This window comes from Microsporum canis, genomic scaffold, assembly GCF_000151145.1.
Source record: "Microsporum canis CBS 113480 supercont1.7 genomic scaffold, whole genome shotgun sequence".
NCBI lineage: Eukaryota > Fungi > Ascomycota > Eurotiomycetes > Onygenales > Arthrodermataceae > Microsporum > Microsporum canis.
In genome coordinates this window covers 240,689-266,507 of record NW_003299163.1, presented here as the reverse complement: position 1 = coordinate 266,507, position 25,819 = coordinate 240,689, and the positions used below count along the sequence as shown (strand labels likewise).

Here is a 25,819-nt window from a genome sequence, read left to right as displayed (position 1 = left end):
TTCAGTATTATCAGCCGTACCAGCTGTATCAGGAGCAGGGCGGTCTTCAGGGTTGGTGATGGTCTCTGTTTCAGACTGAGCCATGGATACCAGGTCCGGACAGGACCTCTGTCTCTTGCTGCTTGGAGCTGGCGAGGCACAGCCGTTTACGACATGAAGGGAGCCAAACTTGAGGGTCCCGAGGTGGGTATAGCCTTGTTCGCAAGGGCTGATAGCTCGAGCTGGCGAGGCGGTCCGGGGTCTATGGTGAGCGGTAGCAGTAGAACCAGCACCAGCGTCAGTCCAGCTTCTTCGCAGCGGCTCCGAGCTGGACTTATAGTGGAAGAACGAGTCGCTCGGGTGCGAGGCATGCCGTCCCGCCGACTTGTTGAAGAGGGTGAATCTGTTAAATGACCGTCGGCGGGCTGAGACTAAACGAGGCTGTCCTGACGGAGGATTCTGGGGCGACGGCGGCCCATCGTCGCCAACGAGCCCCAGGCCAACGACGGCCGTGGCAGCAGGCGGCGAGCCTGGCTCTGAAGGCTGCAGAGGGCTCAGGGTAGCAATGGCAGCGCTCTCCTTCTCCCCGTTCGATACGAGCGACAAACGGCGCTGGAAGGTGGTTTTTGACCGAGAGAAACGGCGCTTAAAGCCATCCATCTTGGTCGAAGCTGGCGAGCGAGCTTCGTCTTCGTCCGCCGGCAGTGAATGCGATGCAGGAGACGCAGACGCAGCAGCAGTGTTACCGCCGCCCTTCCCGCCCATGCGACTGAGGAACTGTCGTCTGAACTCGAGGAACTCTTCCAGCGGCGTGGACGGAGTCTGGTAAGGGTCAGGGACTGCGTAGTCGATGCACCATTGACACCGGCAAGGCTGCGCGGTCGACCAGTGGGATGTACCTTGCTGCCTCTCATCCTCCTCCCCCTTTGCTGCCAGAGACGCTGAAGACGAAGACGCCGAGGACGCTGCTAGAGCTGTATACGATAGAGGCCTTGACAAACGCTGCGGCGGTCTCGACTGCGTGTTTCCCATGCTTCGTCTTCCCGTCCTTCGCTGCGTCTGCTCTCGTGTCAATTGGAGAGAGCAGAGAGACGGGGCATCGATCAGGGAGCAGTTCTCGTCAGCTCGTCTTCTGCCTCTTCTTCGGGCTTCTCTCAGATCCTCCAGACCAGGGTGAGCAGCAGTGATCAAATTAGACAGAAATTAGCCCGGATCCCTACCTATACATGCTTCAATAGAGAAGACGAAGAAGAAGAAGAAGAGGACGAAGCAGAAGAAGAGGAAGAAGACGGAAGATTTAGGCCTGATATCTATTTGAGGTTTGCTGCTCCTCCGCCACTGGCATCTAAAAGCTATGCGAGTGTTTAACTATATGCAAATGCTCGCCGGCGCCTATCGATCTATCGTTCTCTGCTTGCTCGTCAGATCTGAAACTCCCCGCATGAAGAAAAGAAGAAAAGAAGATAAACACGTTTAATCCCGGCCAGCCATCAGCGAATGAAGGACAAGCTGCAGAATCTTTATATATAACCAAGTGCAGGGTGTTCAAGTGCAGGATGTTCAAGGGGAGGCGAGTTTTGGGGGCCATCGAGGGGGGAGAAAAAGGAGGAGGAGGAGGAGGAGGAGGGAGGAGAATGATGGAAGAGCCAAAGGACGAAGAAGAATTGAGACAGCCGAGATGGCCAACTTGTTGATGTCAACATGAATCCAAGGTTCGCCATGGTACGACCTTTCATGAGAGCTTCCCTGTTGCACAGCAAGGCATGGGTTGACGTTTGCTGCTGTCAAGTTGTTTCGCCTCTTCTGCTGCTTCTTGCTGTACGATGGAACAGTGCATAGGCCGAAGGGAAGTCCGGATATGCTTATACTCATGCCTGGTCGTGGAGAAAGCTTCTAGACTTTGCCTCGCTCTTGAATGCAGGCATTCAAGCATCTCTCTGATGCTGAGCTGGTTATGACGTTGCATCGCCTACAAGCTGGCTGTTCGTCATGGAGTCTACAGGCTGGCGGTTCATCATAGGGTCTACAAGGCTGGTCGTGGTAGAGGTGATATAACCCCTATAAGATCGACCTAGCAGCCGTAAGACGAGGGATATATCACCCACGGAGCAGATAGTAAAGAGAAGAAGAGCCACTGACACAGGTTGATACGCATGAATCCTGGGTCGTGCAAGTCCCGTCGTATGCCGTCGCACAGCTCTCGTCTCTTGCACATCCACTGTCACTAGATCCTGGTGTGCAAAGGAGGAAACTAGACAGAGCAGATAGTCCAATGCCACGACCGGCGTTGGCGCTGTATAGCAGAGGGCAACCCCTTTTTCCCATCCGATGCGATTCTCTCCTCCGCCCATTCACCGATCGGCCAGACACGTCGACGAAGCCGGTTTCTCCTGCGCGATAGCGAGTGCCGCCCAGCTCTGCGCCAGAGCACCCCATTTGTCCATGTAGGTAGCCACCGTCCGAGACGGCCACCACGCTGATCCCGGCTTGCTCGAACCAGCCGCCTGGCTTGAGGGCTTTGGGTGTCTCTCCGTACAGGGCCGGCATGAAGTCGTAGTTTGCATGGGCAACGTTGGCGGCTGGCTCGAGGGGGAGAGATGTCCGTGGCCACAACGGTAGCGGAGGGAATGCGAAGTCTGCTGCCCATCTGCCCGTTCCAGTGCCCAGCTCGACACTGCTTTCCTCTGTACGAGAAAGTGAAGACGTGGTGGTACAGGTTGGGATTGTCGGCGGCTCTATCTAACTTAGTCCTGGCCGTAGTGACTAGTCATGGCGGAGAGACGTTCTCTCTACTAGTAGGTGACGGACAGGACTGATAGAGACGGTCCTTGTCTAGAGAGAACGCACCGGTATGCACCGGCTTGAAGTTCTGGTATCTCTCATTCTCGCGACATGGCCCGGCTTTGCTTTGGCTTCAATATCAGCGTCTCGTCAGGATCTCTGGCTGTATTCATCTTCATGACAGCCAGCCAGCCGTGGTAAGAGAAAGGCCGACACAAGTCAGAAACCCAGACATTAAATATATTGCGACGGCCAGATTTGATAGGATGTCATTCGTCTCTTTGATGCAAGTTTCTGGTGCAAGCAAGGATTGTTCTCCCTCTTCCTCCACCCTGGACAGCCCAGCCATGTCGATGTCCTTCGTATATCGAGTGACGAGACAGGATTTTCCCTTTCGTGGGCCCAGCAAGCGTCATATCGTCCGTCTCTGCCTAGTTTTGCATGGCCTGAACTGTCCACTCTGTTTATATACACATGTATGTATACTGTATGTATATGTAGCTACCCTGCCAGACGGGAGATGACGGTATACACACATATACAGACGGGCTACAGGGGAATGCCTGCTCACCGTCTGCTTCCAGAGGTCATCTCCGGCTCCCTTACCATCTCCCCTATTCGCTTCTTCATGTGCAGTACATCGTATATCCTTTGGCAGCGATACCCTCCATCTTCCCCTCTGCCGCTCTGAGACTGCTCTGGCTTCCAACTCTTCTCATCCGGTGCGTCGATGATATCCACCTTTGAGCATCTTCCATCCTCCATCTCATACAGCAGCAGCAGCAGCAGCAGGGTCTCTGGTAGCCGACTTTTCACCCGCATGCTTAATCGCCCTCGAATATGATCCCCAGATCCACTCTTGCTCGGTTACTCCCATCAAACAAGACCACTGATCGTCTTCCCGGCCTGGCGCTAAACGCCTTAGAGTGTTTCCGGAACCTGTCCTCCGTCTCTAGCTGAAGCAAGCGGTGAAAAGGTGCCATCGCCCTCTGCTCTTGTCGACAACTCGTACAACAGAGAGACAGAAGGCTGAAGACAAGCCAGCTCATGCATAGGAAATGGGCGCTGGCACCGTCGGGGATCGCCAAAAGGCCAAGATCATGCATGATCTTATAGCACCCCGTATATAGCGTTTCGTAGAATAGATAGCGTGACGGGCTGATAATTTATATGCTGTTGCCAACGCCCTTAAAAAGTGATTCTGGCCTGCCCGGTTGGATCTATCCCATTCCTCCCCCTCTCCCTCCCTCTCCTCCTCTTCGCGGTGACGGACGTCGACGCTGAAGATGCAGGCTGTCAAGTTATTCATCTAACTTGATCGCACAGCACTCTCCGCTCCCGTAGTCCGTAGTCAACCCGGCTGGCTTGTTCTCCCCGATGTCGCTATCATCGAATGCTGTGTCCACCTGGGTGGGACATGCGGATATCTCGATATCCAAGCAGGGCGCCGTCTGGTACGGTGATGTTGCCCTGTCATCCCATATAGATACGTTGCTCACCCGTCGTCTAGGTATTGGGCTGTCACCAGCATCTTCACCCTCTCAGCCATCGCCTTTCTGGTCGGCAGCTTCGTCGTCCGCAGTCCAAATGTTCGATTCCACTACCATCTGTCCGCCCTGTCGAGCTGCATCCTGTCCGTGGCCTATTTCGCCGTCGGCGTCGACTCTGGCTATGAGAATCCTACTCGACACGTCTTTTGGATCCGCTATGCTGGCTGGTAAGAGGGACTCTATATAGTTATTCCGTCTGTCTCGCTAATAGTTGTTCAACAAGGCTGCTTGCAACACCGATTCTCATGACGCAGACGCTCCTGTTGATCAACGCCCCTCTGAAACTGATCCTTCGCGAAATCTTCATGGCCAGCATCGTGATGATGACTGGCTTGGGCGGAGCGCTCGTTCCCAACACATACAAATGGGCCTATTTGTCAGTTTGACCTGGCCCCCCCCCTGATCTACTGCCCTATCGCTAACCATCAACTCCAGTGTTTACGGCTTTTTTGCATGCACCGCCCTCGGCTGGACGATGCTAAAGGCTGGATACAGCCACGTACGTTCATACATGCCGTCTCTCAAGAAGGCGTATCTTGCCTTCGGCGCTTTTTTGTCCGCAGTCTGGCTGATGCATGGGGCCTGCTGGGGCTTGGGCGAAGCTGGGAATTACATATCGCCCGCGAGTGAAGCCGTCTTTTACGGAATCCTCGACATCTGCGGAGGCCCTCTTTGCTGTGTCTTTCTTATGTGGGCAGCTCATCGGTTTTGTCGGGTGGAAAAGCGAGGTATGCCGGAGAAAAGAGATACGCTAGTATGATTAAGGGGCCGTCGATGTTCATGTAGTTTACAGCACTTGGATACCCATCATGATATCTTTGCGGACCATACACCTAGTTCACCATTACTATTTTACATTTAGAGCTGTCGAGGATGCTTGGGCGTGAGCCCTGTGGAACAGTTGATGGGAAGTATCTTTATGTCATGGCTATAAACAGAGACTTCAAGAGACTCAAGAGACTTGAAGAGACTTCCTAGTATAGAGAGCCTTATCATTTAATTGCGATTACATACGAGAAACTGGATATTTGGATCTGTTCCAAGGCCGTGGCCCGAGACCTTGATATGGAATATCATGTTGATAGCTAGCTAAGTTGAGAACTACAATACTTTACAATATACTAAGCGATTTAGCCTCCGCTTTAATGGGGTCTCGGTTACTGTTGGATTACGACTCTCAGGGGTGGCAGGGGAGTATGAAAGATGGTAATTTCCTCGGGGAATCATAAGCTGTTCAAAGATAACGATTAATAGAAATAAGGCTAGGTTTGACGTTGATGAATCAAGATTATGAACAAATCCCGAGATCTAGTTTCTCCAAAGCGTAGCTCCAATTGCCGAAAGTACCATTCCCCATACGAGGGTATGTATAATCCGGTCTATCCGCATCGATGGCGCTGGAATGAAGGTGATAGGGTATCAGCTCTGCTTTTTATATCTTGCCATGCAGGCCTTCCAAGGGCTGGGCCATGCAGTAAGTTTGAAAGAGAGAATGAAACGTACGTAGCATATACATCCAGGGCGTGTGCCACACACTTTCTTATCATCACAGTGGCGGCCGGCATGACATCTGCCAGGCTATTGATTGTCAAGTCCAAGTCTTTCGAACTTGCTGTAGGTTGGCAGACAAACAGGGCGAGGCTTACGTCTCTGATTCCAAGTGCTTCAGACATTCCAGGCGCAGCAAAGGTGTCTACCACACCGGCAATCGCAGAGCTGGCGAAAAGCAGAGTAACGATCCAATGGAGTTGCATCTTCAGCGTCTTTCGTGATTATATATTGAGCTTGTCTCTTGTCGATGTTTGAGTGTTTGTTTTGAAAGGAGAATACGACTCACACGGCCTTGACCTCTCCTTTTATATAGCATCATGATAGCAAAGGAACACTCATGTAAAGGTCTTGGACACGAATATGAGAGCAATGTTACACCGTTCTTGCACCAGAATATAGGTAACTATCTCTGCATGTTCCCGGACTGATACCAGGAAGGTCACCATATTATAGCATCCCCATGGTGGTATATGGTAAACAATATCATAGACTGGCTCTTGTCCATCTCCAGGGGGGGTATAGCATAATATGTTCCGAGAGTCCATAAGAGAAGATCGTGATGCTAACCACTGAACTGTGCGGAAGCTGGAAATATCATCTCCACGAAGCCATCCGGAGACGTAACAGCCCTTCTAGATCCGTCGAGACGAAGGGAATAGCAGCATCTTAGCCGCAGGATCTGCCATGATGAACTCTGCAGCAGCAAGACGAAAACGCTGGTGCAACGGCGGCCAGTGGCAAAGGATGTCGCAGGGATATATCGAGTAGTAGCTATTCCAACAGCAGCACCGGAACTGCTCCCCCGGCCTGCGGTGAAGGCCCAAAAATTAGAGAAGACGATAGCAAATCCTTTCCGCCCCTCTTACAGTCTCCCTCTTCTTCCCCTTGGCTTTATCGTATTTCTCGTCTGCTGACGAGCTGGCGGTGTGAAGTGACATCGACGTCGCTGTAACCGACATATATAAAAACGTCCTACTTCTCAGTCTCGGATAAAAACGCTGTGAGACTTCATCTCGATAGAGTCGCGCAGGCCAAGGCAGACACGCGGGGAGTTCTCATCCTGTCCAACGAAAAGGAATATACAGCTGCGAGTTATTGAAACTAATTAATAACTGACTGGCGATGGCGCTTGTCCCCCCACCGGCGGCTGAGTTAACGATCCCCCCTACAGACCCGCAAGTTGTTTCGACATGCTCGTCGCCGAGACCTCGATACGACGAGGCTGCGGTGCCTGAGAAGTCTGCCAGTGATGTAGACGAGCGTCTAGATGCGCCGGCTGGGGTACGGGACGGGCCATACAACGGTGGCGCGGAGGGTCAATACTCGAGACGCCCCAATGACGACGGCATCTACTATCCTGAAGGCGGCTTCAAGGCATGGATGGTCGTTGTCGGGTCTTGCTTTGGCACTGCCGTCACTCTGGGGATGATGTGAGTTTGATTCCAGGGAGCAACTGTGCTACTTTGACTATATAAGTTATGCTCACGAACGGGTTCTAGGAACACAGTCGGTACCATCCAGGCATATGTCCGTGAACACCAGCTCAGGAGTACGACGAAGATACTACCGGATGGATCTTCAGCACCTTCATCTTCACTTCGTTTCTTCGGTGGTGTTCAGGTCGGACCCGTGTTTGATGCCCATGGCCCCAGGATGCTGATGTTTGCCGGCAGTGTCTGTCTAGGTGCCAGCATGCTGCTGCTCGGACTGTGTACGCAGTACTGGCATTTCATGCTCTGTTTTGGGATACTCGGTGGAACAGGTCCTCTCTGATCTTTACTCCTGCACTCTCAGCCCATAAGCCACTGGTTCAATGAGAAGAGAGCTACGGCAACTGGCATCGCCGCAGCAGGAGGTTCCGTCGGTGGAATCGTCTTCCCCACTCGCGCTGCAGAAACTGTACACCGTGGTCTCGTTTGCATGGGCTACGAGAATCGTCGGGCTCGTCGTCATCTTTTGCTGCGCCGTCGCAGTCATCCTGGTCCGCTCACGTCTGCCTCCAAAGCCGGGCCAGACGGTTATACCCAGTCTACATATCCTACGGGACCCGGCATATCTGCTCGTCACCTTGGGAACCTATTTCATGGAGTGGGCCCTTTTCGTTCCAATCGCCTACATCACCGCTTTTGCACTGTCGACAGGAGCCATGTCAACCGCATTCTCGTACCAGCTTATCGCGATAATGAACGCGGGATCCAGCATTGGTCGAGCGTTACCCGGATACGTTGCTGACAAACTAGGCCGTTTCAACAGTATGATTGCTGCTCTTGTCGTCTGCACAGCCATGACAATAACCCTTTGGCTTCCTGCCTCAATTCTCACCACAACCCCTTCATCCGCTCCAACCATCAAGGCACTTTCCATCGTGTTCGCCCTCGTGTTTGGCTTTGCCTCTGGATCCAATGTCTCACTGGCTCCCGTATGTGTGGGCCAACTGTGTGATACAAATGAGTACGGGAGGTACTATGCGACTTGCTATACCATCGTCTCATTTGGTACTCTAACGGGCATCCCAATCGCGGGAAGCCTCCTTCAGCATACCGGTGGGCGCTACTGGGGAGTTGTCTTGTGGACTACCCTCTGCTACGTTATTTCCTTAGGCTGCTTTATCTGGAGCCGATCATTCTGTGTCGGATGGAAGTTAGGCGTCAAGTTTTAGAGTGCTTTTCGGACACAGCAGCAGACTTAGAGCTGCCCACTAGATCTCGGAGTTAACATGCTCCTGGAGTTTACCAAGGAAAAACTGTCTAAGACATTATCGCATATCTCTTTATTAATGAAATATCACGATAATATCTATTTTAATGCTTGGAAGGGTTGCTAAGCTTGCCATCCCCAAGCCAAAAATCCTCCAAGTTACTATCAACATAGCACCACATAAGAAACATTTATTATTTCGGAAAGTCAGCCACAAGGTGTGGCAGCGCTATACTAGATATCCAAGGTTATACCCTGTACTTATGCTGCAAAACATACAGTAGTAAAGTAATAAAAGGGATACCCTTTTAACAGAGTCCCCAACTTTTACTTTCGGCTATCTTCACTAAAAAAAAATAAGGTCGTGGAGAAAGCCGCGGCTCAGGGTTGCGGCCCGCTGAGGCTCCATAACCAAAACTGTAAATCTATCAAGATCTCCATCGATACTGAAGATATGGAGAAACAAATCTACATTTCTACGTTATAGGAAGAGCACATTAAATATAAACTTTAAGAATTTTTTTTTTCTTGAATTTCAATATTTCATCTTGGGTATGTACAATATTCATATCTCATCGAGTTATGTTTGCGATGTGACGATCCTCTCACGACTCTCTGTCCGTCCATCGATTGTTCGAATATGGTCCTCATCTGGCCTGACGGCGCCCATGGAAAGGCGCTCATTGCGGCTGTTAGATTGGGAATAGCTCTCGTCTGGAGCTGAGCTAGTAAGCATCGATCTGCTGAATTTGTACTCCTTTAATCGATGGGGGATATGATCGACAGTTTGAGCTGCCGCTCGGAGAGCAGAGGATGCCCTTGGAAATATCAAGAAATATGACTGGCGTAACATAGGTAGGCATGCAACGATGATGCCTGTATTGAGCTCAATTGCGCTCCATACCGATATTAAAGCAACGCTCCCTATATAAAGTTTAGTGATGTATCCTTCTCGAGGATTGTAAAGAGACTCACATAACGGGTCACGGTTATCGGATGTTCCGAAGATAGTCGTCGCCCGAATGATACTGACAGCGCAACAGCTGAGAGTTCTTATCAGTAATCATGCAGGAGGAATAAGAAGAGAGGCAGCGGGAGATACTCACAATAGGCCCAGGGAAAAGATAAAAATTAGCAGAATTTTATCCTTTATATTGGACCGGAGCAGCATAGTTTCTCGTATGGGGAGTAAGAAAATGAGAAAGTCTGTGACAACGTTGAGTAGTGCATATGACACTCTCCATGCTGCATTTTCGATACATTTGTGGGGGACGGAACGATCCCAATAGGCCTTTATTGGCCTGCATTGGAATACGGTGGGGAATGTGAATGCAATACCGGCAGCTGCAGTTATGCCTATAAGCACATAACATGCCCATACAAACAACTTTTGGACAGAGAATATTCGTATGAAGAGAAGTAAAAATGATATCTTGATGAGAGAGAGCGATATTTTGTATGAAACTTGTAGGATGTACAAGTACTGCGTCCGCCGATGGTTTTTGAATTAGTCGGTGCCAATAGGGGTGGGGTAACATGGTGCCAGAGATTATGGAGTTGAGCAGAGTGGCCTCACCTTTAATGTCAGTGTTTTATCCTCGGGAGAAACATCCCAGGTGTGTCTGCCCAAGCCGTGTTCTACACCTATAGAAAAACATTTAGTAAGTATGCCACGGAATAATAGTCAGGTCACACCACTTACAGACTACCTGTAGAGCAGTGTAAAGAAGCGCAAGAGCCTAAATTCATTTGTTAACAAGTGTAGTGATGACTTGGGCTAGATAGTAGAGCCTCATACAAATGCTGCCAATATTGTCCAGTCATCGGCACCAATGGCGCGCTTCAGGTATCTCCCAACCAAACGTATACCAACGAGTATCCCTGCAACGACTGCCATAACCAGACACAGTATGGACAAATTTACTGCCCGCTGTGTGGAACTGTTTGACATGGGGTTGCCGACCACGGATCTCTGGTGAAGTGCGGCCATCGCACTTGGCTGGGTGGAGAGTGAAATTCTTGATGGCGAGATCAGCTCCCTAATAAAGCCACTAGTATCCACGCCTGTCAACGCCCGTTCATGGAGAATCGTTGCTTTCACGCGAAGACGATTCTTGTCCAATCTGTCTGGAGCAACAGCGTTATGTCACGACATGAGTCCAAGTGGGAGAGAATTCGCAAAGAAAAAAAAAAATGCCCGGTTTGGTTGGCCTAGGTCTCGTCTAGAACAAAGGATAGATGGCCTGTGAGAAGACAGATGCTTGTTTCAGTGCAACGTGGGTTTGTCCAAGGTGATTGTAAGATGTGCACGGCTTCGACCTGGCAGGAGAGGTTCAATATGACAGGCAAGTCGACCATGGGATATCCCGAGTAGCTCTCATGGATGGTGATACTGGAAATAGCTGGAAGCTGGAACAAGAGAACAGGCGGGTCCCTCCAGATATTTTAGTACCTATGGGGTTGGGCGTCTGACCGCTTGGATCGAACTGGTTTGGAAGAACGACCGTTCGTATATTCATCTTTGCATCATGATTTGTTTCGAGTTTAGGCGAGCGAAATTGAACCCTTACAGGGGGGATGTACCGTTAGGGATGGCGGCACCTCCGTATCAAGAGAGCGGCAGCACACCTCCCAAGACAAATAGCTAGGTAATGGGCTTGGTGCATGCTGCTAACAACCTTAATCGGTTCTTATACAGCGTTAAAATGTGAGCGATCCTTCGGACCCAGATTCCAGGCGAACTTTACAAAGTTATGTCTGTTCTTCCCGTGCAGAGGCTGTCCGGATTTGGTTCTGCATCGAGAATAAGCCCTTATCTTCGCGAGCAACGGGCCAGTCTCGGGCGTGAAGGGCCGGTAGAGTCCGCCAAAAAAAAAAAATAAAATAAAATAGGGAGGATGGACGGGATCAGGTCTGGCCGACATAGATAAAGCCTGCAAGCCACAGCGGACTGGTGGCCTTCGTAATAATCGGCCGCTCTGGCTCTCCACCGTCATCCATGTCCTAGTGAGAATAACAGGTATGGAGTATATGGATGTATCTCTGTGTTGCTGGGCGCAGAAACGAATCCGTACAAGTACAGGATGTTTCCCCAGAGTACGAAGCCAGCTAGGACAAAACTGGAAATAGGGATCTGGGCCAAAACTCCATCAAGATGGATCCTTGATTAACTAGCTGACAGCGAGGGAGATGCAAGATAACGGGGCAGTCCTCTTCCTGTCTGACATGGCATCAAAACATATCGTACGTAGCGTTGTACTCCGTATATCAACCCTGGAGAGGATGTTCATCCTTTGATCGCTGCTAGCCATCTGTGACTTTTTTCATTTTTATATATGCTGTATAATTTATCCCTGTACGGCCCTGTTCAGGTTCAATGTCTGCAGAGATGGCTTCACGACCGAATTTCCTTGTGATAGTTGCTGACGACCTTGGGTTCTCTGACGCTGGTTGTTTTGGTGGCGAGATCAAGACGCCCCATATCGACAGTATCGCGAGAGATGGAGTGCGATTCGCTGATTTCCACGCTGCCGCTGCCTGCTCTCCCACGCGTTCGATGCTACTCTCAGGCACCGATAATCGTAAACATGAATCCTCCTCCTCCTCTTCCTCCCCTCTAACCGTAGAGGCAGAGACGCTGACGGGTACAAACCGGATCACCATGTAGACATCGCGGGCCTGGGGACCATGAACGAGAACCAGACAGAATTCCAACGTGGAAAGCCTGGCTACGAAGGGTACCTGAACGACCGAGTGGCAGCCCTGTCAGAACTCCTGCAGGATGCGGGATATCAAACCCTGATGTCTGGTAAATGGCATCTGGGGCTTGAGCCGGATCGCACGCCTCATGCGCGCGGGTTCGATCGATCATATTCACTTCTCCCAGTATGTTGGATATTCCTTTTGTAAGGGACGGTAACTAGATACCGCGCGGGTGCTATAATAGCCGTCTTGTCAGCCTCGCTTCAATTGTTTGTTTGTTCGTTAATACTCTGGGCGTGTTTTAGGGAGCAGCAAACCACTATGGCTGGGAGCCACAACTTCAGCGTCCGGGCGAGAAACCGCCAGGCTTGATGTCGCAGATACCGGCCGTCTATGTAGAAGATGATAGATCCATCGACCCCAAGGAGCTGGGGGAGAACTTCTACTCTAGCGTCGCCTTCACCGACAAGATGATCGAGTATCTCAGCGAGCGGGAAGAGGACAAGCCCTTCTTCGCCTATCTGCCCTACTCAGCACCACATTGGCCCTTGCAGGCTCCCCGGAGTGATATCGAGGACTACAAGGGCGTGTATGATGAAGGGCCCGAGGTTCTTCGCCAAAGCCGTCTGCGGAAGCTCGAGGAGCTGGGTTTGATACCGGAGGGCGCCGTTCCTCACGACGTGGTCGTCATGGGGAGCCGTACGATGTCAAAGTACTGGAAGGATCTGGCCCCTGACGAGCGCCGGTTTTCGTCTCGTTGCATGGAAGTGTACGCCGGCATGGTTCAGTGTATGGATACCCAGATTGGCCGCGTCCTGGAGCATCTTCGCCGGTCTGGAGACATGGACAACACGTTCGTCATGTTCATGTCTGACAATGGCGCAGAGGGGGCGCTGCTGGAGGCCCTGCCTGTGATACATAATAACATATTCGATCATATAGAGCGGTACTACGACAACTCCGTCGAGAACCTGGGGAGATACAACTCCTTCATCTGGTACGGCCCTCACTGGGCGTCTGCGGCCACCGCTCCGTCCCGGATGTACAAGATGTTCACCAGCGAGGGCGGCATCCGGGTGCCTTTTATTCTCCGCTACCCGCCTCTCACGTCGGGGAGAGCGAGCATCGATCGCACCTTTGGTACCGTCATGGATATTGCCCCTACAATACTCGACCTGGCTGGCGTCGGGCATCCGGCCCCGACCTACAGATCTAGACCTGTTTTCCCTATGCGAGGCTCATCCTGGCTGCCTTACCTGAGGGGAGAGCAGAAGCAGATACATGCCGAAGACCACGTTACCGGCTGGGAGCTGTTTGGCAGACAGGCGGTCCGCCAGGGAGACTGGAAGGCCCTGCATATCCCGAAGCCTTATGGCCCTGGGAAATGGCAGCTCTACAGGCTCAGCCAAGATCCCGGCGAGACGAAGGACTTGGGAGAGCTCTACCCCGACAAGCTCGCTGCGCTGGTCGCGGAATGGGGAAAATACGAAAAGGATGTAGGCGTGGTTGGCGAGATGCAGTACGGAGTGCTGGGAGTTGATGACATCAACCCGACAAAGATATAGATACTGTATACTTAATTATACTTAGAGTTGCATCTCGGATTAATTTCGGGTTCATTTAGCTCGAATGAGAATTAAAGAAGACATGGTTAGATATTCAACTGCTGGCTTTGAGCATCATCTTTGTGCATGAACGTTTTAACATGAGACTATCAACTTTTCCGTTTCTTACTGCGGATGAGTTCTCGTTGAGCTGTCAGGTCCTGATAAACCTCGTTGACAGCTATGGTAGACAGTTGAACTCTCTCGGATGGGTAGACGTGAGATTTGATACGAGCGTATGCAGTGCCTATTCCCCCGTATAGACTGAAGACATGAGCATATAAAAAGACACACTAACAGAGATAGGCCGATGAACCGGTTCTGGCAGTCAGAAAATATATTGGCTTACATGCTACAAAGGAGCTGGACAATACAGATGTCGAGAATGAAGAAGACGTAGAAGCAGATGATCCCGTTTGACAGCCTTCTCCTACTTGCAAAACCGAGTTTGATGAATCAACCTCTAAACATTGACATACAGGAAGCCCTTATTCGACAGCCCATTTTACATCACAAACACGAAGTGGAGTATAATATCATACTATCGCCAACGTACCAGGTTCCTGTGCTATACTTCTTCCTGCGAGATGGGCCACCATGTAGGCCGAACGAGCTCGAGAGGATGTACAATATGTTGGTTCCTGCTCAGTTCAGATCGGAGTTGAGAGAGATAGGGGTCATGGGGGGTATAAGCATTACTGTAAGTCTATCTCCTGTCGTGACTTCAGCTTCCCTCCTTTACTCGAAGATCGAAGCTCATCGAAAACAACAATAAGAACCACCCCATCACCGGAATACCGGTGTACTTTGTCCACCCGTGCGCTACTGGTGAGGCGCTCAAGAGTGTAGGGGGTGACAAGGAGCAGACGACTGAAACATATCTGCTGCTCTGGCTGGGATTGATAGGGAATTGTGTCGGTTTAAACGTCCCTCTGGAATTTGTTGCACATGTAGAGAAGGCATAGTAGTTCGGTTGGAAGCGACCGCTGTCATCATTTCTCCCAGTTAAAAAATGGCCTTCGTGTTGCAACTATTTGTATCATCCTGTTGATAGACACATCAATAGACCGGCGACGTTTTTAATCCTCATCGGAAGATGCTTCCATAGAAACATCACTTTCTTCGTCCATCGGTGCCTCGCCTTCGCTCTCTTCGTCTCGAGTTCGTTTTGTGCCCTGTGGGGCTGGTGGCTCGGATGTCTGGCCATTGACCGGTTTGGGCGGAGCTGTTGTAGCAGCATTGGCTGCAGACGGTGGAGCGTTGAAAATAGATTTCTGAAGATCAGTTGATATGCCTTGGTCTGCGGTCACGCCTGAAGGGTTGTAAGTGCCGCGCAGCTTTGCGACGATATCGGAGTTTCCTTTGGCGTAAACGATTTTCTACCCGAGAGATTTAGTAAGAGGTCTCTTTAGATTACTCTTTCAAGCGCCAATTGTATGCATACCATTTCCTTTCCAAAGAAGTCGAAACCTTGCAGCGCTCTCATAGCCTGCGTACTTGTTTGAACGTCCCTAAACACGACGTGTGCTTGTCCACGCATACCCTTGGATCTCATGGCTACAACATCGAGCACCACACCGTAGGTGGAAAAGAGTGTGTACAGCGCCGTTCTCAAATCAGGCTTCTTGAGCTTATCGGGGAGGTTAGTGCAATACAACCTATGTAGAGTCAGTTATCGCCCAGGAGTTGTAACTGGGAGCTTAAGTCCCCTATGTACTCACGTTTGATTTGGTGCACCAACGCTAGGCTGCGTCGTCTTTGAGGCCATTATCGAAGATTAATAAGGAGAACAATGAAATCAACTTTCAATCTATATGTATATGTATGAACAACGCGACGTTGTGTATTCGGACAGCGTGCTGTTTTTCTGCTTGATATCGACTTGTCGGATTTGCTTTGGAGCTTTCAAGCTCGTTTTTGTGGACGATATATGATCACGTGATACATCAATCATTACATAAGCAGGTTACGAACTTCGCGGGGGTTTTTGATAAGTCGACGTTTTATTGTTTATTGTATGGATTGATATAACAGCGCAAGGCGATAGTAGAGAGCTCCTCCTATCGCATTGTTTGAGACATGGCGCCTCCCGAAGCGCACCACCTTTTCCATCGACCTATTGCCGACCATTCGTTCTCTTCGGACAGAGGCACCCTTGCGGTGGCCAAGGACAATGTTGTTGAGCTCTATCAAGCCACGGGTAACAAGTATACTTTGAAAGAGGAACTTAAAGGCCATGATAAGACCGTCACCAGTGTCGACATCGCCCTCAGGAGTGGACAAATTGTGACCTGTTCCCAAGGTATGGACAACACTCTCTTAAGAAGCACCGTCTCTAACATACGGATACCATGATACAGACAGAAATGCCTATGTATGGGAGCAAACTGGATCCGGATGGAAGCCTACTCTTGTGCTGCTCCGAATTAATCGTGCCGCAACCTTCGTTCGCTGGTCTCCATCTGAACAGAAATTCGCCGTCGGATCAGGCGCCCGCGTTGTTGCCGTTTGTTACTTTGAGGAGGAGAATGACTGGTGGATCTCGAAACACTTGAAGAAACCGATTCGAAGTACGATAACCACTCTTGGATGGCATCCCAACTCTGTTTTCCTTGCAACCGGTTCGACCGATTCGCACTGTAGGGTGCTTTCCAGTTACATCAAAGGAATTGACAAACGCCCGGATCCGAGTGTGTGGGGTGAGAGAGTGCCATTTAACACCAACTGTGGAGAGTACTTGAACGATTCTGCCGGATGGGTTCACGGCTGTGCCTTTTCCCCCAGCGGTGATGCCCTGGCATTTACTTGCCATGACAGTAGCGTTACCGTGGTGTACCCTTCGGCACCAGATCAGCCTCCCAGAGCGATGCTGAACATCAGCACAAGGCTGCTTCCCTTTATGAGCTTGGTTTGGATTAGTGAGAATGAAATCGCTGCGGCAGGCCATGTAAGATTTTGCCCCCAATTCTTATATACACCGCACTACAAAGGATGAGAGACTTCGGGCTAACGATCGAACTAAAAAGGATTGCCAAATTTACCGTCTGAACGGTGATGAATCTGGTTGGAAGATAGCCGGATCGTTGGAGACTAAAGGCGGAGCAGGTAGAGGCGCTGTTGCCGAGGAATCTGCCCTCAATAAATTTAGGCAGATGGATTTGAAAGGTAGCACAAAGGATGATTCCAAGCTCCACAGTGTTCATCAAAATACCATCTCAACTCTTAGGGTCTACTCCGAGACAAATGGTGCTGTTAAGAAAATCAGCTGTAAGTTTAGTTATCTAGCTCATCCCTCACCCTTTATACATCCAACCTCTAACGAATTGTACAGCTAGCGGTGTCGATGGTAGAGTCGTTATCTGGGATGTGTAATGGTTCAGCTGAAGGCACCTCGCAACCATGGCAGTATTCTCAGTATGCACATTGCCAATCACAAGTATCAATAGATATTTTCTAGTCTACTAATAAGAGCAATATCTTGTTAAACTGGGTAGTATCTATTTTCAAGGATATATAATCGATTTACATCCTTTGACTACTATTGTAATCGGTATCTTATAACCGTTTATCTAACATTTAACGGGCATAGTTAATGCCTTCTGGCCTTAGAACAATATATGGTTTAGTCACGTGTGGTACCTTAATTAGAATAAGGTTTATGTGCGGCTCCGTGATTAGGTCATATGATGACATCAGCGTGACTTTCTTTTCGACTTCACATCAGTCAATTTCTATGCGATATGATAGAAATATCCACGCGGATATCATGTTTAAAGACACTATCCCTATAAAGTAGCACCCTGATTGTGCAGGCTGCATTTATTTCTCCGTTTTTCCTATCTCAACTCTGCGTGTTTGTACTTATATCGCCATGGCTCGTACCAGGGCTTTATTCTTAGCTACCGCGATATTGCACTCTCTCTTACCTGCATTGACCACGGCTGGCCTGGTCGTGCAAGATGAAGAGAATCATAATATATCCCATCTCAAAAATACTGGACGCCAGGTATCCAAAGCCCTCTTCGAGGAGCTTGAGGAACTCGCGAAAATCGTTGACATAGCGTACTGTGTTGGAAATTGGGGGATAACTGAACCATTTAGCTGCCCTGGGCTGTGTGAGCAGTTTCCCGACTTTGAGCTAGTGAAGGTAAGTTATGATCCAGGCTATTTTAAGAGTCCTTTGGGAAATAAACATTGTATGAGATAAGCTAACATTACTCTCTAGACCTGGAATACGGGCCCTCTGCTTTCTGATTCCTGTGGCTATATAGCCCTATCACACCCTCCGTCGCCAAAAAAAAGGGTTATAGTTTCATTCCGGGGAACGTACTCTATCGTAAACGTGATAGCAGATCTCTCCGTCGCACCCCAGGTTTACATACCTTATCCGAACGGAACTGATCCATCTAAGGCAAAATGTGATGACTGCATGGCACACGGAGGCTTCATACGTTCATGGGAAAATACGCGTCCAGAGATAATACCCGAGCTGCTGGAGATTATAGAGAAGTACCCGGATTACCAGCTGGTTGTCACGGGCCATTCACTCGGTGGCGCCGTAGCCGCCTTGGGAAGTCTTGAGTTCAAACTGCGAGGCTGGAACCCTCATGTAACAACCTTTGGAGAGCCGCGGATAGGAAACCAGGCACTTGCAGATTATTTTGATAAGACATTTGGTCTTAACTCGACGGCTCCCGTGGCCGGAGACACCGAATCCGATCTTCATCTCCCATACCGCCGTATAACCCATACCAAGGACCCTGTCCCGCTCCTTCCGCCACCTAGCTTGGACTATCGAATGCATTCTGGTGAGATCTTTATCACCAAGGTTGACGTCCCACCATCCGTCACGGATCTACGCGTTTGCTACGGGCCGGCAGACCCAACTTGCATTAGCCAACAGGAGGAAGCGTATGTTCGTAAACTTCAGAATGCGCTGCCATTGCCATTGGATTTGCTCGATGGTGATCAGAACCCGATTGGCTCAGATGATTTAGACTCTGAGGTTGAAGCACAAGCGATTAAGCCCTGGGAGCTCTTCTTTGCGCATCGGGATTACTTCCATAGAGTCGGAATATGTTTCCCCAACCTCTTCGGCTCGCCGGATGACAGTGAGAAGAAATCACCATGGTGGAAATTCAAATGGTTGCTTCCTGGTCATGACAATGCTTAAATTTGTACCCTACCTGTAAGTTTCCTTGTGGCTCTAGATCCGTGTTCAAGGGTGTGGAGTTTTGATGAGTCTTTGCCCGATTATCGCCGCATTTCTTCTAGAAGTTCATAAGATTTCCTGGATGTTGTTGATTAACCGTTGATTTATATACCCACTACACTTTTGATTATTTTGTCTTATTTGAGCATCAAATCCTAGGGTTGAGTATGGGACGCTACACGCGAAGTTACTCCACCAATAATGTCATTTACCTTTCATTTATCTTGAATAGTATAATTGTTCTAACCACATAAAAGATTGATCTCAATACCGACGGGGACCCAAATGCAAGGAAGAAAAATATAAAGTTATATCGCTAGAATGTAAACATGGAATAGACGCTCAGCAAGAAAGGACAAAACATGCACATGAAAAAAAAAAGACTCAACTCGATCATTCCCATATTTCGTGTAAGGTAGCCTGCTAGATAAAATGGTGCCGATGCATTACCTGCCTAGCTCTAAGCTAGGGACTATGACGGGCCCAAATTTGACTACATTGCCAAACGACCCGTCGCCCTGCACCAAAAAGTCCACTGCAAGGCTCAACTTTGAGAACGAGCCGGCGGCGGCGCTATTAGGTGGATACATAGGGGACTGCATACTGCTGTATGCAGCTTGGACAGCGTCCGGATCATATCCAACGATCGCAACGTAATTTCTCCGGCCCATCAGTTTGCGATGTTCTCTTGGCTGGCCCGAAACGTCGGTTTGGAAAAGTTCCATCATATCCTCCTTTGTATCTGAAACTTGAGCGACGACCGATCGCTGTCCGTTGGCGGGTATATATAGGGGTTTGTTATTCCCGTGGAGTAATTTGAGAATATATGACGGGGGAGGGGCATTGACTACTGCTGATGAAATGATCTGGTACATTGTTTTGTGGTCTGTGGGGTGGGAAGGGTCATGGACAAGTCCGGCTCCGCAGCAGTTCACGGCGCCAGAGAGGAAGGTCATTCGTATGCTTCGTTGATGCGCGATTCCTTGAAGAGTACGGATGAGGTATGTTCTCTCAAGATCCTGCATTACGCATTTTGTGAGTTACGATGGTAGAGGGATAGTGAACGTAGGGGGTATATATTAGCTTACCTTTGATTCGTGGGTCCACTGGTCTTTCAGTTCATCAAGGATGTCAATATCGCCAAAGGGGCTTAACACACTGCCCATCAAGCCTGATTTGCCCACTGCTCTTTTGACAGAATCAAAGCCAGAGCCTACCGCGTTCTTGGCGCCTACAACACCGGCAACAGAGCTTGTAACTCTCCCAAGCATGTTATAGGCACCAGTCACAGCCTTTTTGCCCGTGGCAACAGTCTGAACAAAATGCTCCGCTGATTCCAGGCGAGGGTAAACCAGAGGAACGGAAACCATCCAAATGCAGTGCTGGACACTTGGAGGGAGGGTGGCAACCTTGGGGAAAATGCCCTGGTAGGTTGGACCAGCAAGCACTTGATGGGGGTTTCGTTCCGAACGGCAATCTGGACCGACAACCGCAATGGCAGGCCCAAGGTATTTGATGAAATGCCACCCAGTCCCAGTTATTGTGAACAAGTCAGAATCATCAGCGACGTGCCGTAGGATCTCCAAGGTGGTGTGGTGCTGGAACAAGAGGTACATCTCGATTCCAAGACGCCCGATATTTTTAAACATGTTGGAGAATTGCATATGATCGGGATATGAGCCGAAGCCATCGAAACTAAACGGTGTGTTAGTGCGCCTTTTTCAAACATGTAACCGGGGCGAATGACATACATATCATGGTCATCAACTTGGGAGATGTGAGGCAGCTGAGCGAAGGCCTCTCTCAAGTGAGGTTGATCAAAATGGCTGGTATAATAATGGAAGTAGGCATGGGTGACATCCTCTTCTAGGGCAGCAGTCCAAGGCGCTGTTTTCCTCGCCTCCTTACCGCTGACGGCCAGCCATTGTTTAAGGGACGGGACCTCTCTCCACAGCCGGTCAGCGTTGATCTGTCCTCCAAGACATAGCTGTGCATGGAATCCACCGCATTCAACGTGCTTTTGCATAATATCTTTCCACATGTAGCCCACCCCGCCCAGACGCGATCTTTCGTTCGCATTGACGTTGAGGGCGAAATCGTTGCCAGAAGTCGCAACGACCCGCCATGCTGTCTCGTGTCGACCGGCCACTAGGAATTCATAGCGTGTGCAGCCGAGGTGTGAGGTAATGGCGTACGTCCACTTGTGAGAGGTGCTGTCATCCATCTGTAAGTCGATGCTGTATTTATAAAATACCCATCGTTGATGGCTGGCGATACGAGCGGGTTGAAGCTGTCTTGGATTTGGCGATAGATCGGTGCTCTTGTGTATGTGGATGGTAGGGGGCTGGGAGGCATCCGTCACGAGCAGGATAGAGCCTAGCCAGAGGCCTCGTTCCATGTCCATGTTGGTGTACCGCAAGTACGGCCCAAAGTAGACACCGTTTGTTGGAGCAACTTTGTACATTTCCACACCACTTGTTGGAGGCGGCCCCACAAAGCCGCTATTCATTCCCATGACGCTGCCTTCGTATCCAGGCGTCATCGGTAAGCCCGGGGAGGGCATGGGTTGGCCAAAGGCAGACAGGGCGGGGGAGGCCAAGGGCTGCCCAAAAGCAGATAGGGCAGGGGAAGCCAAAGGTTTAGCAAAGGAGAGTCCTGGAGAGGTGAGTCCGTGTCCACCAAACGTGCTATGGCCGGGGGATAGGGGAGTTTCGTTAAGGTTGAGCGGCGTGGGGCCCTTGGGGAATTCCCATTGCGTGGACTGTGTGGGCAGGTGAATATAGTAGTATTGGCCGGAGTTGGGGTCCAGGTGAGCTATCCAGCCTTCGGGAAGAGGCGGCGGAGAAGCTGGCCCGGGTCCGGGATGTGCTGAGGCGGGTTCACTCTGTTTTGACGATGAAGGGAATGCGGATGGCCCGCTCTGGAAGCTATGTTGGCTCGGGGTCGCAGTGTGCGCTTGACGGGAGTCGTTTGCAAACGCGGGATGGCTCTGTATCGACGGCTGGGAGCCGGCCACGGAGGGAGGGCCGCTGGCAGCTACAGACCCTGCTATGGGCGGGTACTGAGCGGTGGGCCCGCCGTGCTTTTCCTGGGGATATGCCATGTTCTGGCCGCCCATTACGCTTGAATAGGCCGGCGGCGGGGAGGCGGTCATGTTCAGCCGCTGGAAATCATCCTCCAGTTGGCCCTGGGGGTTGTTATTGCTGTTATTAACGGCGGTAGTTGTAGGTTGCTGGGGCCTGGGAAGCTGGTTGGCGGGCGCTTCGGAGGTTGGGATAGGAGTGACATCCGTATCTCCTTGGTAGATTCTCGGAGGGCCGTGTGGCTCAGAGCCGGGCTGCTCGGTTGGAGTCCACGGACGGGGAGGCGCAACGGCAGCAAGCTGCACGGCTGGCGGGTTGCTTCTGCCTGGAACACCGCTATACTGTTGCGCCCTTTGCTGTGCGGCATGGTTGTGTGCGTGGATGCTGCTCAGCGTCGCCGAGCCAGCGATCCCGGAGGCGGCATAACGAGCCACGATATCGGAACTTGGCTGCTGGCCTGGCCCAACCACCGGAGTTTCGGGCGGAGGGGGCGAGCCGCGCTGAGCTTTGGTGGTAGAGGTAGAGGCGGTGGAATCGATCCTGTTTATGGTGCTGGAGGGCGCCAGAAGGTTTCCGCTGGAAGACGGTGCTGACTGCGAAGGAGGAGGCCAATACTGCTGGTGGTACTCCGGATATGGGTTCACAACGACTGACGGATTGCTCTGAGCGGAAGTGTTCTGCGCAGGAGCCCGCTGGGGGAGACGCTGGAACAGGCCCTCTTTATCGGGGCTCTCAGCCGTGGGTGACTCCAGCTGCTTCGGCGCCGCAGCGCCTCTTCTCTCAGCCAGGCTGGACTGGGTTTGTTTGGCGTCACGTCGGTCCTGCGGCTTCAGGGCTGCAGGAATATCGGCGTTGCTGGACGCTGGCGAAGACAGCGACACAGGCGAACAGGACAGCTGGCCGTGCGGCCTTGAATCGCCTGGATGTGGCCTTGAATCGGGCCCGTTCTGGTTCCATGACGCTTGATCCTGCGGTCTCCGGTCGTCAGGGTATGGCAGCGAAGACTGAGAGCCGCCGGGACGGCCTTGGGGGTTCGACGAGGCACTGGGCGCAGGTGAAGGAGTGTTTCGTTTTGCAACCCGCAGAGGCGAGACAACCGGATGGTCATGGCCAGGATGGCTGAGGAACATCTCGTCCGCTCCCTTGCCGGGATTTTGACTAGAACTCATGGGAGTCTCCAGGGCCAGACCCTCGAACGGTTTGTACTGTCGATTTGTATTATCGATTTGTATTATCGGCTTGTATCTATCGGCTTGTATCAACGGCTTGTACTATCGAACGGCGCTGTCTTCTCTGGTTGATATACAGCGGGGCGTCGTAGTGGTGTCGACCGCTGCAGCGATGGACGGAGGCAGCTCTGTAGGGCGAGATATCTTGCCGGCAGCGAAGACTGAGCAACGAGAGACGTATATATGCCCGAGCATCAAGGAGTCTTGCCCCCTACATAGTAGTACGCTCTGCCCTGGGAGCTTTCGTGTGAAAGACAGGCCAGGTTGCGCCAAGGGGCAAAAGCTGGCGGCTACAGAGACCGCAGACAAGGTGATTGGACGCTGGCCGGGAGATCCAGCATGGGTTCTATCATGAAACGCTGGCAACTCGTCCTCGAGACGGCGATTGGCCTGTACCATATCCTATATCGATAAGGCTGGATTCAGACGGCGGCAAGATGCATGCATCGTGAGATTGTCGTCCGCAGCCTCGCCGTCGCTCTCGCAGCATCAGCTTGCTTTTGCTGGCCTGATGGTCATCACTGTGGCTGTACCGCTGCGAGCCCAGGGCAGGCAGCCTTAGCACCCCCGTATATAGACCCGCGATGCCGCCGGAGTATCTGTCTATAAGAGTGTTCACTGCAATGCTTTCAGAATGTCGGGGCCTTACTTTAACCCTCGCGGGTACAAGCCTACCCAGGTTACAGACACGGACACCGAGCTATCGAGTTCGACTACCATCCGGTACAAACGCCATGGCGTAGCCTCTCTTGCAGAATGGCCGTTGGAAGCGCTCACCTCTGTGGGAAGCCTGGCATTCCTTGCCGGCATCGTCGTCATCTTCCTGAAGATGGATAACAAGCCGCTCTCGGCCTGGAACAGCGCTGTCTCCCTTAACGCGGTCATCTCGATCCTGACGACCGCCTGCTCTACGGCCCTGATGCACGGCGTCAGCAACTTCATCAGCCAGCTGAAGTGGCTTCATTTCAAGAACGGACCCCAGAGGCTCGCGGACCTTGAAAAGTTCGACGAAGCCAGCCGCGGGCCCTGGGGATGCCTCAAGTTCCTTGCCACCAGCAGGGTAAATCTGGCCACGATCGGTGCCTTGGTCACCATCGCTCGGTTCGCCTTTGCGCCCTTGGTCCAGCAGGTGGTGATGATCGAGCAGCGCACCACCCCGGAAGCCACCGCAACCTTTGGATACGCGCACGAATATAACCGTGGCGTGTTGCTGCAGAATTCTGTCGATCGTAGGTGCAGACCCCCCCCAGTGCGGCTGAATAAAAAAAGAAGCCTTGTCTGATGTTTGACCAGAGAGCATCCCACAGGACGCTGGGATGCAAGCCGCCGTCATCCAGGGGCTCTATAACATCAACAGCCCGGATATGTTCAACTGCTCCGGAGCGTGTAGGTGGGAAGGGCAGTACATCACCCTGGGCTTTAAGAGCCAGTGCTCGAACGTCACCGAAGCAGCGCTGCAGTCGTTGCACTGCAGTAAGACCTCCAACGGCGTCATTACCTACTGCAACATGACGACGCCCGGCGGCTTGGGCGTCTCGACCCGACGAGTGGACACGGACTATTCCACCAGCTACTGGATGAACGTTTCCACTCCGAGGAACATCACGGAGGCCAAAGCCAGGTTCCCGGAGATCGGTCGGTTCGCCCTGTATAGATCAACCTCGGACATTAACTTCCAACCCCTTGATATCAATATCACCGACTGTTCTCTCTCGTTCACGGCCTACGAATACACCAATGCCCAAGCAAACGGCAGTGCCTTCTCCTTCGGACAGACCCGAGAGGTTGACTTTGGAATCCCCTGGGAGGCCTGGGGCGATGAACTCAGAGGCGGATTGCGGACAAACCAGTCGGAGGCCAAGGGCACTCCTGCGCTCGCAGTATCCTGGAACGACCTCAGGGCTCTGCAGGTCTTCCTCGAGTCTAGTGCGATTGTGAGCGAGTGGGTGGACGGGAACTGGGTGAACAAGAACTTTGGCCTCAGCGGTGCGCTCGCCGGCGATGTGGACGTTGGCCAGCGGTTCGGGAAGCTGGCTCTTACCATGACGAGCTACTTACGCTCTGGACCGAACAGCATGCTCGCACACGGGCAAAGTCTGAAGAGCGAAGCCTTCGTTTCCATCCGCTGGCTGTATTTGGTAGGGCCCATCGCCATTGAGCTCCTGGCACTGTTGTTTGCCGTGTTCACGGTTGTCAGCAATCGGAAGAGCCGGAATGTCCCGCTGTGGAAGGCCTCTGCGCTTGCGGTGCTTGCTTGCCAGTATGATGATAAGTCTGAGAAAATACAGACCAAGTTTAAGGATATCACGGAGAACATGCGGACGGCGAAGGAGACCTTTGCACAGCTGGAGTAGCAACTCCCCTGTTTTTGCAGTGTGTCGTTTTGAACGGGATACCAAAGAGAGCCTTTCAGTATAAGATGTTTTTGGGT

At 51.4% G+C, this 25,819-nt stretch overlaps 13 protein-coding genes across 13 annotated transcripts in view; 7 read left to right on the top strand and 6 right to left on the bottom strand.

Annotated features, from left to right (window-relative positions):
- MCYG_07263 (uncharacterized protein) overlaps positions 1 to 1,011 on the bottom strand; it is a gene marked incomplete at both ends in the record, with an annotated part of 2,881 nt that extends 1,870 nt beyond the window's left edge. The window contains one exon of the mRNA XM_002843434.1: positions 21 to 1,011. Within this exon, the coding sequence (XP_002843480.1) occupies positions 21 to 1,011 (991 nt within the window). The remainder of the gene's footprint in view (positions 1 to 20) is intronic.
- A 991-nt stretch (positions 1,012 to 2,002) lies between these two features.
- MCYG_07262 (uncharacterized protein) lies at positions 2,003 to 3,582 on the bottom strand (the record flags this gene model as incomplete). The annotated part of the gene is made up of 4 exons (XM_002843433.1): positions 2,003 to 2,050; positions 2,119 to 2,714; positions 2,773 to 2,885; positions 3,332 to 3,582. The coding sequence occupies 4 exons, from the start codon at positions 3,580 to 3,582 to the stop codon at positions 2,003 to 2,005; spliced, it is 1,008 nt and encodes a 335-aa protein (XP_002843479.1).
- Positions 3,583 to 4,137: 555 nt separating this feature from the next.
- On the top strand, positions 4,138 to 5,288 carry MCYG_07261 (conserved hypothetical protein; the record flags this gene model as incomplete). Its single annotated transcript, XM_002843432.1, has 5 exons — positions 4,138 to 4,232; positions 4,271 to 4,477; positions 4,522 to 4,686; positions 4,746 to 5,038; positions 5,173 to 5,288. The coding sequence occupies 5 exons, from the start codon at positions 4,138 to 4,140 to the stop codon at positions 5,286 to 5,288; spliced, it is 876 nt and encodes a 291-aa protein (XP_002843478.1).
- A 310-nt stretch (positions 5,289 to 5,598) lies between these two features.
- On the bottom strand, positions 5,599 to 6,064 carry MCYG_07260 (uncharacterized protein; the record flags this gene model as incomplete). Its single annotated transcript, XM_002843431.1, has 2 exons — positions 5,599 to 5,707; positions 5,814 to 6,064. 2 exons carry the CDS (start codon positions 6,062 to 6,064, stop codon positions 5,599 to 5,601), a joined length of 360 nt encoding a protein of 119 aa, XP_002843477.1.
- Positions 6,065 to 6,983: 919 nt separating this feature from the next.
- Positions 6,984 to 8,520, top strand: MCYG_07259 (riboflavin transporter MCH5; the record flags this gene model as incomplete). The annotated part of the gene is made up of 4 exons (XM_002843430.1): positions 6,984 to 7,291; positions 7,361 to 7,410; positions 7,546 to 7,572; positions 7,664 to 8,520. The coding sequence occupies 4 exons, from the start codon at positions 6,984 to 6,986 to the stop codon at positions 8,518 to 8,520; spliced, it is 1,242 nt and encodes a 413-aa protein (XP_002843476.1).
- Positions 8,521 to 8,866: 346 nt separating this feature from the next.
- MCYG_07258 (uncharacterized protein) lies at positions 8,867 to 10,548 on the bottom strand (the record flags this gene model as incomplete). The annotated part of the gene is made up of 7 exons (XM_002843429.1): positions 8,867 to 8,975; positions 9,149 to 9,482; positions 9,534 to 9,586; positions 9,665 to 10,041; positions 10,135 to 10,202; positions 10,261 to 10,297; positions 10,357 to 10,548. The coding sequence occupies 7 exons, from the start codon at positions 10,546 to 10,548 to the stop codon at positions 8,867 to 8,869; spliced, it is 1,170 nt and encodes a 389-aa protein (XP_002843475.1).
- A 1,398-nt stretch (positions 10,549 to 11,946) lies between these two features.
- MCYG_07257 (sulfatase) lies at positions 11,947 to 13,825 on the top strand (the record flags this gene model as incomplete). Its single annotated transcript, XM_002843428.1, has 3 exons — positions 11,947 to 12,139; positions 12,226 to 12,443; positions 12,566 to 13,825. 3 exons carry the CDS (start codon positions 11,947 to 11,949, stop codon positions 13,823 to 13,825), a joined length of 1,671 nt encoding a protein of 556 aa, XP_002843474.1.
- Positions 13,826 to 13,965: 140 nt separating this feature from the next.
- MCYG_07256 (Atg10p) lies at positions 13,966 to 14,829 on the top strand (the record flags this gene model as incomplete). Its single annotated transcript, XM_002843427.1, has 4 exons — positions 13,966 to 14,100; positions 14,171 to 14,278; positions 14,346 to 14,564; positions 14,593 to 14,829. 4 exons carry the CDS (start codon positions 13,966 to 13,968, stop codon positions 14,827 to 14,829), a joined length of 699 nt encoding a protein of 232 aa, XP_002843473.1.
- A 114-nt stretch (positions 14,830 to 14,943) lies between these two features.
- MCYG_07255 (U1 small nuclear ribonucleoprotein A) lies at positions 14,944 to 15,632 on the bottom strand (the record flags this gene model as incomplete). Its single annotated transcript, XM_002843426.1, has 3 exons — positions 14,944 to 15,243; positions 15,309 to 15,522; positions 15,586 to 15,632. 3 exons carry the CDS (start codon positions 15,630 to 15,632, stop codon positions 14,944 to 14,946), a joined length of 561 nt encoding a protein of 186 aa, XP_002843472.1.
- A 311-nt stretch (positions 15,633 to 15,943) lies between these two features.
- Positions 15,944 to 17,236, top strand: MCYG_07254 (Arp2/3 complex chain sop2; the record flags this gene model as incomplete). The annotated part of the gene is made up of 4 exons (XM_002843425.1): positions 15,944 to 16,166; positions 16,225 to 16,811; positions 16,891 to 17,131; positions 17,196 to 17,236. 4 exons carry the CDS (start codon positions 15,944 to 15,946, stop codon positions 17,234 to 17,236), a joined length of 1,092 nt encoding a protein of 363 aa, XP_002843471.1.
- A 499-nt stretch (positions 17,237 to 17,735) lies between these two features.
- MCYG_07253 (feruloyl esterase A) lies at positions 17,736 to 19,037 on the top strand (the record flags this gene model as incomplete). Its single annotated transcript, XM_002843424.1, has 2 exons — positions 17,736 to 18,011; positions 18,090 to 19,037. 2 exons carry the CDS (start codon positions 17,736 to 17,738, stop codon positions 19,035 to 19,037), a joined length of 1,224 nt encoding a protein of 407 aa, XP_002843470.1.
- A 485-nt stretch (positions 19,038 to 19,522) lies between these two features.
- On the bottom strand, positions 19,523 to 23,328 carry MCYG_07252 (WW domain-containing protein; the record flags this gene model as incomplete). The annotated part of the gene is made up of 3 exons (XM_002843423.1): positions 19,523 to 20,095; positions 20,165 to 20,771; positions 20,828 to 23,328. 3 exons carry the CDS (start codon positions 23,326 to 23,328, stop codon positions 19,523 to 19,525), a joined length of 3,681 nt encoding a protein of 1,226 aa, XP_002843469.1.
- A 694-nt stretch (positions 23,329 to 24,022) lies between these two features.
- On the top strand, positions 24,023 to 25,742 carry MCYG_07251 (conserved hypothetical protein; the record flags this gene model as incomplete). Its single annotated transcript, XM_002843422.1, has 2 exons — positions 24,023 to 24,617; positions 24,682 to 25,742. 2 exons carry the CDS (start codon positions 24,023 to 24,025, stop codon positions 25,740 to 25,742), a joined length of 1,656 nt encoding a protein of 551 aa, XP_002843468.1.
- Positions 25,743 to 25,819: the final 77 nt, after the last annotated feature.